Genomic DNA, 11,849 nt, shown 5'->3' with positions numbered 1-11,849 from the left:
GGCGGCGGGAAAGAATGAATCTGTCCCATGGACCTGGGCTGGAACCCCGGAGTTGGGGTACGTACGTACACGTACCACACCACACCAACAGCCCATAGCGTTCCGTTTCCGGTTCCGGCCCGTCGGTACCTTCGGATTCCCCAGGACCTGGTACTCGTCACGTTGTCTCGTCGTACCCTCGCCGTTGGGACCAACAGCCAATCTGGCTCGACTCGGACAATACGAGATGGCAAAGCGAAACAAAAAAAAAAAAAAAACGGCGGGGTCGGCCCCTGTTCCCCCGCGCGCTCAAGAGAAGGGGGGCGGTCGCCGGTTGCAGCAACAAATCACCTGATGGAATGACCTGGCAGCGACATCCAAATAGAAAAGAGAGACAACAAATGTGCATAGGTAGGATTTCAGCGCCTTGGTGTTTCGCGATGATATGGGAGTGACATGGGAGTGACATGGAGGTGACATGGAGGTGACATGGGGATTACGCGTTTGAAACCCAACCTGTCGGGTTACACCGAGGTGTGACAGACAGCCTTACTCTTTCCCATTGAGGAAGGCGACAGGTTCCTCGTCGTGCTGTACCTACGAAGTAGCAAGCACGTCTTCAGCGAGACGAAACACCTCATCCCGTCGGTACAGGTGCAGGTCATGTACGGATACTCTGAACAGGGCCTCCGTCACCCCTTACTCTGTACAATGGAGAAGACGGACCTAACATGCGGCCTGGGGTATCCTATCACCCGGCCTCCCTGCATGTTGGATTCCTCTATCTGCCTACATCGCTATATCGTTAGAACTATGACGGAAGATGATAATATTTTTCGCCTCGTCTATCTGTGCTCTTGGATTTATCCCGGTCCAAAAGGAAAATGACATGAGCTGCCCGCCTGCTGCCTGTTTGACTCGCCTCAGCCCACCCTCTTCTCTGCCCTGGTAAGCCTTTGGAACAAAAAGAAATGAAGAGAAACAACCCTTCTAGGTTGCGAGGAACGTGAAGCGCACGCCCCCGCCTAGACAGTAAATATATCCGTCACACCGCTCCATGCCCCCTTGGAACGTTCCTCCCAATACGAGTCCTTGCCCGTTCGAATCTTCCACACCTCCTCGCCCTCCGGCCCGTTCGCCACCTTGACGAACCACCGCGGCCGATGCTCCGCGCCCTTCTCCTCCAGCTCCCTTCGCCGCGCCCGCTGCCCCTCCTCCAGCTTCACCTTCCACTCCTCGGCGCCGTCCAGGTCGCCCTGCTCCGCCAACCGCTGGTCGGGCCGCAGCCGCGTGTCCGTGGGCGGCAGCCGTCCCTCCTCAATCGCCGTCACCTCGTTCATCGCCGCCGCGAACCGCGTCAGCCCGTACGTGTTGGCCGCGTTGTCCACCAGCCCGCCCACCTGCCAGAGCGCGTCCCCGACCGCCTTGCCGTTCTCGCTCCTGCGCAGGCCGGCCGTCCACGTCCCCGTCAGCCCGCTGCCCGTGGCCTCGCCGTCCGGCCCGAGCACGTCCACCTGCACGTCCTCGCCGCGCCCGCCGAACATGCCCTTGCTGCGGAACTCGACGCACGCCCTGTCCCCCGTCGTGTCGTTGCTGACGTGCATCGTGCCCACGGGCTCCACGTACTTCTCGCCCATGACCACGTTGCGCAGGAACATGGTCGCGTGCGTCCACGAGTACAGCTCGTCGGTGCCGCCGCCGCCGCCGCCGCCGCCGCCGTCCGCCACCCGCAGCACCACCCGGACGCGGCCGTCCGTGGTGATCTCGGCGCTCTTGCCCCAGAACTTCTGCGACGGCGCCGGCGACTGGCTGAGGGACCAGCTCGCCGCGTCGGCCTGCATGGCCAGCTGGACCGGTCGGTGGCTGACCTTCTCCACGAGCAGGCGGAAGCCGCCGGGGACCTCCTGCTCGGTGCGGAGCATCTCGTACGTCTCGCCCAGCAACGGGTTGAACGGCTTGCGGATGGCGCGCTCCTTGGCGCGCCCGTTGCTGAAGTGAGAGACGGCGAAGGCGGCGACGTACAGCAGACGGTCCCTGGCCGTCTTTTGCTGGGCGGCCTGGTCCAGGAGTTGGGCATATTCGAGCTGTTCGGCGGACCGCTGGAGCAGGGACAAGGGTTCGTTGGCCGACACGGGCATGCTGATGGTGCTGAGATCCTTGCCGACGTTCTTCCGTACGAAGGCGATGAGACTGGGGGGCTGAACCATTGCCGGAGGAATTGTCGCACGCCTGTCGACGGAGATGTCCACGGGTAAAGGTGCCAGGGATCTGGGTCTGATCGGGTAGTAGGTGTCTTCTCCCTGGCCAGACATCTCGTCCTCCTCGGCAGAGGATACCGAAGACGAGTCGTGCACGTCCACCTCGTCGACATCGTCGGACTCGGGGGTCTCGTCGTCGTCGCCGTCGTCGTCGTCGTCGTCGTCGTCGTCCCCACCCCGATTAATCCTCACAATCTGCGAGCCTGTCTCTCCGACCTCGGCGTCGAAGAACTCCTCGGACGAGGTGGTCTCTACGCTCAGTCTGGATCCGGCGGCCGACAGCGGGGCCGACATGCGCCTGCGCTTGCTGTGCCCAATCAATACGGTAAACTCGGCCACCACCGAGTCTAGATCGTTTAACAAGGCCGCGCAGTGGTCATGCATGCTCTTTTCTTGGTGCGCGAACCCCCTCGATTTTTTCCTCGCGTGGCTCGGGCCGTCATTCAAGTTGATGGTCGGGGCGAGGAAGGCGGGGGAGGAAACAGCCAGGGCGGACGACACGGTGGGTTGGAAAGCCGCCTGTGCAGTGGATGGAGTGGCGCTCAATCTGCGTTTCCAGAACGACCGTTTGGGGCCCTCGGCAGACAGGGAGGAAGATCCGTCCTTTTCCTCCCCGGGCACCAGGACCGAGGGGGACAAAAAGGTGTGTTGACTATTGGTCTGAGCAGGTTTGGGAGCCGTAGCCATGTCCTTGACGAGGCGTCGCAGGGCATCCCGGGTGCCGACCATCCGACTGACCAAGGCCTCTACCTGCTCCCACTCGCGGGCTTCTGGCGGATTCGAATGCGCAGGCCGCGACAGGCTCGTAGACAGCCTCGGCGTCCCATCGGGCTTCTTTCTGGCCGAGGCCTTAGAAGAGGGATCCTGGACGTCGTCGGCGGCGGCGTCGTCGAGGCCGCGGGCGATGCGGCTGGCTTTCTCGAGGGCCCGCGCCCACTCGTTGAACTCTCGCGCATTGGAGGCTCGCAGATGCCATATCTCGGCACCCGAGTCGATGCTGATTTCGCGACGCCGCTCGTCGGCGGCGATGGCGGCCAGGCTGAGGGGGATGGCGCCACGGAGGGCCGAGGAGTTGCGGTTATAGTAGTAGGACAGAGTGCAGGACGAATAGTCGAGGGAGAAGAAGCGACGCGCGTAGCCCTGACCCTTTTTACGCCTCCGCTTGAGCAGGTTCCCGACGTGGTAGTTGGCGGTGCCGTCGCTGCGGCCGGAGGTGGAGGCGGTGTTGCCGCCGGGGAGGTGGCTGTGCAAGCTGTCGACCGAGTCGGCGGCGACGACGTTGCTGTGGACCTTGGCCAAGCTCGTCCTGCTCCCGGTCTTGGCCGCAGTGGTGGCAGCGGAGAGCGAGAGGTTCGGCGGGGTCTGGTTCGTCGTCGGAGGCGGGGAGCCGGTCGGGTAGGTGATGAGGAAGAGGGAGGCGGTTTTGGCGGTCTGCTTGGAGAAGGTGTTGTCGAAGACCAGGCCGTACATGCCGGTCTCAGCTGGAGGCACGTCGTAGGTGCCTGTGGACACCTTGTCGGGTTCGCATCGTCCTTGCCATTGTATCGGGATGAAACCCTTGCTGGCGAGCTGGTCTTGGGCCGTGATGGTGTCCTTCCTGGCAAAGCGACTGTGTTTTGTTTCGCTGACGCCGGATGTTACGCCGGAGAGGGGTTCGGCGGCATCGGATTGGGAGGAGAGCGAAGTGGCGCCGGTGCCGGGATGCTTGACGATTCCGAAGTTGCTACGCATCAGGCAGGGTCAGTGTATGGGAAGAGCAGAGGGAGGGGAGGCGACGTACAGAGACTTCTTGTGAGGCTGGACGCTCCAAGAGATGGTGTGGCCCTCACTGACCTTGACCCAGCGCACGATGTAGGACTGTAACGCGTCATGGGTTAGCGGGTGAAGCCCTCGAAGGGGAGGAGAAAGATGGTTGACGCAGGACGAGAGGAGAGGAGAGGAGAGAATTGGGGTGGCGAGGGATCATTTCTAGACGGACCTTGCAGTGCACCTCCAACTGTTCGACGGCCATTGTTTGCGGAATGGAGAAGGTGATGGTTGTTGGAATTATGACCCGTTTTCTAACATTTGGTAGTCGAACATGGCGGGGGGTGTTGAGGGTTTTCTTTTTTTTCTTCTTTTTTTTTCTTTTTATCTTTTCTTTTTCTTGCTCTTTCCTTTCTCTTGTTCCCCCGCTTGCGTGGTTGCTGCTTATTATTTGTTTGGTGAGCAATGACGGGGATGTACGTGTACTGTACCTGGCTCAGGAACAAGAATAAGGTATATACGAAATACGAGGGAGGTAACTCCGTACATACGCACTACAACGTACGAATGCTGGCTGTTGTTGCCGGTGTCCCTTTCAAGCACTGTCACGTGAGATTATTGAATGATGACGGTGTTCGGAGCGAAAGACGGACCGTTGATGACACTCCGTTGTACAGGGACCCGCCATACCTTAAGGTAAGGTACCTTAGGTACCTACCTAGACTGGAACCGCTTGGGTACAAAGTACTCTCTGAGTCCTTTAAAAGGGGCCGTAGCGGTGCGGGAAGGACTGGCCCTCAGCCACCTTATCGAGGTGTGAGGTACGAGGTACGGACATATGTTTTACGTCCAACCAGGTATCTATACCACGAATAAAAGGACGCAGTACTAAGCAGCCAAGTACCATATTCGTAATTCGTTCGACCGGGCTTCCATCGGAACATCTAGAGTCCTTTTTAGCGTACCTGCAGAATCTCGTCTCTCCCTTCCCTGCTGCTTCTTCCTTAACCGGGGGGCGAGGGGCCGGGCCCCCCTTTTCCACACTAACTCCATGGATGCATTCCCGTTCATTCGCCATTTCCCGCCTCTTCCATTCATACCTTCGTGTACCAACCTACATCCTATTCAGAGGAAGGTCATGTTGCGTCTAGCACAATCCTTGCCCCCCCCTTTCTTCCACTCTTCATCTTACTCCTGAGCGGACCTTACCATTTCCCCCGTCTTCCCTCTTCCCTTCATTTGCAACCTTGGCCGGTCCGTGGACCCCCAAAATCGAATTACCTAACCCGTCGAATATCACGCCCTTCGCTTCGCCTGTCCGCGCCGCCACCGGCATTGCTTCTACATCGGCACGCGACATGGCCTCCGCCCTCAGCAAGCGCCAGCAGGCGCGGAACGAGAAGGTCCTCCAGGAGCTTGTTCACAACGTTCCTGGGAACAACATGTGCGCGGACTGTCAAGCTCGGAATCCAGGTGCGTTGTCTCTCATCTCTCACCCGCCTTTTTTAATTTCTCTCCATCTCCCTGGACAAATGTCGCTAATATTCTTGTCGCATCAGGATGGGCATCATGGAGTGTATGCTACCCCCCCTCGTCGACCCTAATTCCCCTCCTTCCTAGGAACCTTCAACCCCGGGACTGCGTTTCCGAATAATCATCATTGATCCCGCATATCTCTCACGCACGGGGTTGGCTGACTTTGGATCTCAGCTAGGCGTCTTTCTCTGCATGCGTTGCGCTTCCATCCATCGCAAGCTGGGCACGCATGTCTCCAAGGTCAAGTCCCTGACCATGGATGGTTGGTCCAACGAACAAGTCGAGGTCCGTCCCACCAATTTTCCTTTCCTTTGTCTCTTGGTCGCACACACACAAACTGACAGGACTCGAGCGAATGCGCAGAATATGAAAAAGGTTGGCAACGTCACCTCCAACAAAATATACAACCCCGAGAACAAGAGACCTTCTATCCCGGTCGACGCCGACGAGGCCGATTCCGCCATGGAGCGATTTATTCGGTCCAAGTATGTCAACAATTCGAACCATACTGCCCGTCAAAAATCAGCAAGGGCCCTCGACGAAGGCACTCCCCCTCCTTTACCTCCCAAGACGCCCAGCAAGTTCAGCTTTCGATCCGCTTCGTCCATCCTGCCTCTCTCGTCCCGCTCCAAAAAAGAGACCCGCAGCAATACCTCGTCGCAACCCAACAGTCCCCGGGAGGCCCGACGAAGTCCGTCCCCGGCGGCGGACTACCGCTTCAAGAATAAGCCTTCTCAGGTGTTCGGTGCCAGTGTGCAGCACCACACCTTAGGGGATGATATGGAGACGAAGCTGGCGAGCTTGCGCGACATGGGTTTCACGGATAGCCAGAGGAACGCCGCCATCCTAAAGGGCGTCAACGGAAACCTGGAACGGGCCATCGAGACCCTTGTGCGTCTCGGCGAGGGTGATGGGAGATCGCCGGCACCGCCCTCAACAACAACAACAACAACAGCAACCGCTCGCACTTTGCGTACCTCGCGATCCATGACCCCCGTGGCCCCCAGCTCGGCACCGCTCCCTCAGCATGCCACCTTCCCGGATCCTGGCCCACTCACTCCCTTGAGCGTCTCGAGCAACCCGTTCGACATGCTGCCGCCGCAAACCGCCCAGTCGACCGGGTCCCTGCAGAATACGAACCCTTTCCTCAACACCAATCCCTTTACGTCTCATCTTCAGCAGCAAGATGTTAGCCAGACCTTCCACAACCTATCTCTCGCCCCGCCACGACAACAACAACAACAACAACAACAACAACAGCAACAACAGCAACAACAGCAACAACAGCAACAACAGCAACAACAGCAACAACAGCAACCTCCTCTATTTCCTCATCACACCGGTGGCTTGCCCGCGCCCTCTCCCGCTCCGCCGCAGCCCTTGTACCAGCAGATGCTCACGACCCAGGCCCAGAATTATGCGACGCAGAATTACGCGACCACGCATCTTACCCCCAGCATGACGTACCCTCAGCCCCTCCCACCGCAACGAACAGGGACCAACCCTTTCTTGGTAGCCCAGTCCCAGCCCCAAACACAGCACCCCGCAATGCTCCAGCCGAACTTGGGCCTGACTATTACAAACGGCTCGCCGTCCAACTTTGCCAATAACCCTTTCGCGCGCTCCCCCACCAAGGTTCAGTCTCCCAACCTGGGACAAATCCCGGAGCAGTCCCAGTACACCTTCACTAGCTCTCCTCAACCACTTTCTCCAACAGCCGGCAACCCGTTCTTCGCACAACCCCAACAACCGCAACTTCAGCCTCGACAGCAGCCTATAACCATGCAGCAAAATCACAATAACCCTTTTGCGCTCGCCGTCCAGCCCGCACCCCACTATCAGTACTACAACCCCCAGCGGCCCGACAAGGCGTCCATCCTCGCTCTCTATAATAACGCCCAGCCACACTACGTGCCCCAGTCGGATCTCGCCCAAGGCCAGGCGCGGTCGCAAGCCGCAAGTCCAGCCGTCGAGATTACCATGTTCCAGACCAGTGCGCCGCCTGGTCACGCGATGCCGCAGCGGAGTGCGTCCATGCCGCTCCCGCTCCCTGCGGCAAACAAGAACCCGTTTTTCATGAACGGCGCAACGGCGTCTCCGGTGGAACCCGCGTCCGCGACGACTGATGTGGGCGTATCCGGAGTCGCGGCGCAACAAAAGCGGAATGTGAGCCGCGAGAGCATGGCTTTTGCGGATATGAACTGGACCAATGGCCGTCACAGTCCTGATGCCTTTGCCAGTTTGAGTTCTCGGCAGAGGTGAGGAGCTCCGAGAGCACGGCAATGACACTTGGAAAGGGAAAGGAATGCATTTGGGATTCGGGAATGGGGAACCCCGGGAGATGAAGCGGGGGGGTAGGGGGCCGAACTCGACCAGGCACATAAAGCACCTACACTGTAAAGATTCTTGTTTGTTCTCTTTGTATAAATACACTGTAAGCATTGGTTCATTTTTGTTCATGCCATGTTGTCGTCGGTTCTCTGTCTCATGTGGGTTTCCTAGCGTGTCTTTTGAGTCCATCACTTTCCTGATTGTCAGCTCAAAGGAATACCACCATGACATGATGGTATTCCTCTCCTCGGACTATATAAAGACGTTTCCAAAAGTCTAAGAAACGAGGTGCTGGGCGCTTCAACCCTCCCAAATGGAGCACCGCATCTTTCATTATCAACGCTACCATGCCCATCAAGCCCCATCATAAGTCCAAAACGCCAGGGGTATCTTGTCCCGTTATATTCCACGTTCTCCAAGTCGAAACCGCACGATACGCCCGCGTGGTGATCTTGTAATCCAACCTTCCCACATCACAGCTCGTCCGTCTCGTCGTCATCAGAATCGTAGATGAAAATCGAGCTTCGTTTCTTCTCGGACACGGCGGAAGACGACGATGGCGGCGGCGGCGGCGGCATGGCTGGGACCTTCCAGAGGACCGACCTTCCTTCTTCCTTCACATCATTCTTGACTTCCGTCTTCGTCTTGTCGACAGGAGCTGCCCCATCGGTAAAGACAGAACCGTGGCCTTGTGGACCGCGGTGTAAGGCGACCGAGTCCAAGCCCACGACGGACTCGCGATCCACCGCCTCCTGCGCGAGGAGCCTCCCCTCGCGGATCCGGTAAAAGGCATCCAGGCAGTTCCGGCGCTGCTCCTGCGTCCAGCTCTCCACGACCAGCGCAAACTGGGTCGCCGACGCGAAGCCAAACTCGCGCGCCATGGTGCAGAATTGGCGGCGCATCACGTCCTCGGGCGGGTTGTACCGGTACAGGAACCCCGTGCCCCGGCCCCGGCCCCGGCCCTGGCCCCGTGTGCCGAAGATTTCCCTGGTGAACGCATCAGCCAACAGGGCGCTGTCGCCGTCCACGTCGTCCTCGTCATTTGTGCCGTCTCCACTGTCGCCTCCGCCTCCGCCTCCCCCTTCCCCACCCTGGGCTGCCGCGACCATCTCTGCCGCGCGTGATAGTTTCTCTTCGACTTTCGACGTGCCGATCACTTCCGAGTTCTCGTGCGTGTACTCCACGCCTGCAGAGGCGAGGATGGCCTGGATGGCGTCGCTTTTCGGCGACTGGTGGGAGTCGTGACCATTCTGCTGCGCCGGTCCGTGGCTGCCGCTGCTGCCTGTCTTTTTCGTGATCAGGGCCGCGAGCTGGGACATGCCTCCGTCCTCGGCGGATCCCGCCGCCCCGGCGCCTTCCCCCGGCGCCGCTTCCTGCTTGATCCACTGGAGCTCCTCGTCGTTGACGGCTTGCTCCATATCCAAGCCTACCAGGGCGATACCGGTGCCGGCTTTGGCCTCGGCTATGTTCGTCTTGTTCACGATGTCCCGGATGACGAGATGGTCCTCCCGGTACGCGAAGAGATTGGCGAGGCCGAAGATCTCCCCCTTGCGGTCCAGGGTCTCCTGCACGCCTTTGAAGTAGCGACGTTCGGAGGACGCCGTGTACCCGATGTTGGCCTGCTGCTGCTTGTAGATCTGCCGCGCGTAGACGATCTCTTCGATGGTGCCCGACGAGACGAGGCGGAAGACGTCGACGTCTCGCCTCTGACCGATCCGGTAGGCTCGGTCCTGCGCCTGGAGGTCGTAGGCGGGGTTCCAGTGGGGGTCGAAGATGACGACCTTGTTGGCGGCGGTGATATTGAGCCCGACGCCCCCCGCCTTGGTCGAAATGAGGAAGACAAACTGGGTCGGGTCCGAGTTGAATTCGTCCACGGCCCCTTGCCGGTCCGCGTACGAGAGCGATCCGTCCAGGTAGGTGACGCTGTAGCTCGTATTGCGGAACAGGTGCTGGAGAATGCGAAGCAAGCGGACGCTATGGGAAAAGACCAGCACCTTGTCGCCGCTGCTGTGCCAGAACTTGAGGAGCTTCTTCAGCACCTTCCACTTGCCGCAAAACTCGGGATTCGCCAGGTTCATGATGGCGTCGCGATTCGTGAACAAATAAGCCCAAGTGTCGGGGCAACACGTCCTCAGCGTCGCCATCTCCCGCTCCTGCTTCTCGCTAGGATCGGCGGCAGTTGAAGAAGGCACGAGCAGTGTGAGATGGTTCGCCAACTTCTGCAACGTCATTACGCTGGGGAAAACGATCGACTTCCAGTGCTTGCCGTTAGGAAGCCGCTCATCGCAACACCAGCCGCGGGCAGCGCCGGAGCCGCACTCGCAGCGATCCCCGACGGTCCGGAGAAGGTCAAGCTCCGGCGAATCGATAAGGTTTTTGTAGGCCTCGCGCTGTGCGTCGGTCAAGGGACAGAAGACGACTCTGTCGCTCTTTTTGGGAAGTTGGTGCGCAATAAGGGTCTTCACCCGACGCAGAAAATAGGGGGGGAGGAGGTTCGTGACTAGTTTCTTCGCTGTGATCCGACCTCTGCTCAGCTGGTGCAGCGTCGCATCATGAGATTGGCCTAACCTGAGCGGTTTGGCGATGGTTCTTTCCCACTCGGACCAGGTGCCGAAGTGCCCTGGGTTCGTCCAGTTGAGCAGGGTCCAGAGCTCGCCGTAGTTGTTCTGAATAGCGGTGCCTGTTAGGCCGATCCGGCATAGGGCGTTCGCCTGATCCATAGCCTTCGTGACTTCCGAGCCTGGACGCTTGATGATGTGGCACTCATCAGCCACGACTACATCCCACTTGACTGTATTGACGGCGTCTTGCTGCATCTTGTACGTCTGGTACGTCGTGATCATGATCTCCACCATGCCAGCCCTCGCCGCGCCAAGCACATCCTCCTTCCCGGATCCGTGATACACATCGACGTGCCACCAGCCCCACCGATGCAGCTCGTTTTTCCAGTTCTCCAGGAGAGAGCCCGGGCAGACGATCAAGACGCGGGGATACCAGCGGCGGGCGTCTCTGCGCATCTTCCTCATCCGCTTTTGGTCACGCTTGGTGCCCGACTTGCCGAACGCCGCAGTGAGGAAGGCGGCAACCTGGACCGTCTTGCCCAGACCCATGTCGTCGCCGAGGATGCCGCCCTCCTGGTAGACGAAAAGCCGGTGGAGGAATCGCACGCCAGTGATCTGGTACTCTCGCAGGTACTGGGCGATGGGCGCGGGTATGACGCCCGCCGAGGATTCGAGCTCGACGTCCTCATAGGGGCGGCACGGTTTCACGCCGGTGCTGTCGTCGAATTGGGGCCGTTCTTCCACGGCACCGCGTCCGGGTCTTTCGCTCTCGTCTTCGTTGTCGGTAAACTCAATGCCGGTGTAGTCGGGTGGCAGGAGCAAGCCCGCTTCGTGCAGGGATTCGCGGGTTTTATCGAATTCCTGTCTCCTCTCCCGCAGATAAACCGGTGCGCCCGCCATGGCATAGTCATCTTGGGCACCGGCTGAGATCGATGGTTCGCCTTTGACATCCTCGCGATTGCTATCCTTCTGCGCCTTGCCTTTGCCCTTGTTTTTCTCCTGGCCTTTATGTTCCCGTCCTCGCTTTTTCCCCCCTCTACGCTTTTTAGATTTTGATGCCAGCTGAAGGCCGTCATCGGAATCATCATCCCATACCACTTTTTCCTCGAAATCGGGCCTGACTTTTCGCTTGCCGAGAGCTTTGGTACTTGAGAAGGGCGCCCTCGCAACTTCGGGTCCAGAGTCAGAGGCCGTTTCGTCGTCAGATAATAATATTACATCGTCGCCGTTTTCGGTCTCCATACTGGCAGGGTCTGCATACTCGATACGATGGGGAAGGACGTTGCTGGGAGTGATAAGGGAGAAGGGAGAAGGGAGGAAGGAGGCGGCCGTAGGCAGATGGGAGGGGCAAGTTGGGTGAATCGCGGGGTGTGCATAGGTAGGTACATGATAAGTAAGTACAGATAGGTACAGATACGGATCCGGAAAACACGCAAAG

General features: G+C 59.1%; 3 protein-coding genes across 3 annotated transcripts; 1 reads left to right on the top strand and 2 right to left on the bottom strand.

Moving 5' to 3' along the window:
• Positions 1-698: 698 nt before the first annotated feature.
• Positions 699-4,384, bottom strand: SODALDRAFT_349363 (oxysterol-binding protein). The gene is made up of 3 exons (XM_028613419.1): positions 4,216-4,384; positions 4,018-4,094; positions 699-3,960 (listed from the first exon to the last, which is right to left on the bottom strand). Exons 1-3 carry the CDS (start codon positions 4,246-4,248, stop codon positions 1,005-1,007), a joined length of 3,066 nt encoding a protein of 1,021 aa, XP_028469162.1. The 5' UTR covers positions 4,249-4,384; the 3' UTR covers positions 699-1,004.
• Positions 4,385-5,341: 957 nt separating this feature from the next.
• On the top strand, positions 5,342-7,781 carry SODALDRAFT_322506 (ArfGap-domain-containing protein; the record flags this gene model as incomplete). The annotated part of the gene is made up of 4 exons (XM_028609728.1): positions 5,342-5,456; positions 5,543-5,559; positions 5,694-5,804; positions 5,883-7,781. The coding sequence occupies 4 exons, from the start codon at positions 5,342-5,344 to the stop codon at positions 7,779-7,781; spliced, it is 2,142 nt and encodes a 713-aa protein (XP_028469161.1).
• Positions 7,782-7,931: 150 nt separating this feature from the next.
• Positions 7,932-11,754, bottom strand: SODALDRAFT_331075 (hypothetical protein). Its single transcript, XM_028611365.1, has one exon. It carries the CDS (start codon positions 11,651-11,653, stop codon positions 8,324-8,326), a length of 3,330 nt encoding a protein of 1,109 aa, XP_028469160.1. The 5' UTR covers positions 11,654-11,754; the 3' UTR covers positions 7,932-8,323.
• Between the last annotated feature and the right edge of the window lie 95 nt (positions 11,755-11,849).

Source organism: Sodiomyces alkalinus (assembly GCF_003711515.1).
Source record: "Sodiomyces alkalinus F11 unplaced genomic scaffold SODALscaffold_2, whole genome shotgun sequence".
Classification (NCBI taxonomy): Eukaryota; Fungi; Ascomycota; class Sordariomycetes; order Glomerellales; family Plectosphaerellaceae; genus Sodiomyces; species Sodiomyces alkalinus.
This window is presented reverse-complemented; position numbering and strand designations above follow the sequence as displayed.

Bases quoted from the DNA above. Each gene is read 5' to 3' on its own strand.
- SODALDRAFT_349363 (XM_028613419.1), bottom strand. From the start codon at position 4,248: ATGGCCGTCGAACAGTTGGAGGTGCACTGCAAG. The intron at 4,095-4,215 runs GTCCGTCTAGAA...GACGCGTTACAG, and splicing joins AGTTGGAGGTGCACTGCAAG to TCCTACATCGTGCGCTGGGT. The intron at 3,961-4,017 runs GTACGTCGCCTC...CCTGATGCGTAG, and splicing joins CAGCCTCACAAGAAGTCTCT to CAACTTCGGAATCGTCAAGC.
- SODALDRAFT_331075 (XM_028611365.1), bottom strand. From the start codon at position 11,653: ATGGAGACCGAAAACGGCGACGATGTAATATTATTATCTGACGACGAA.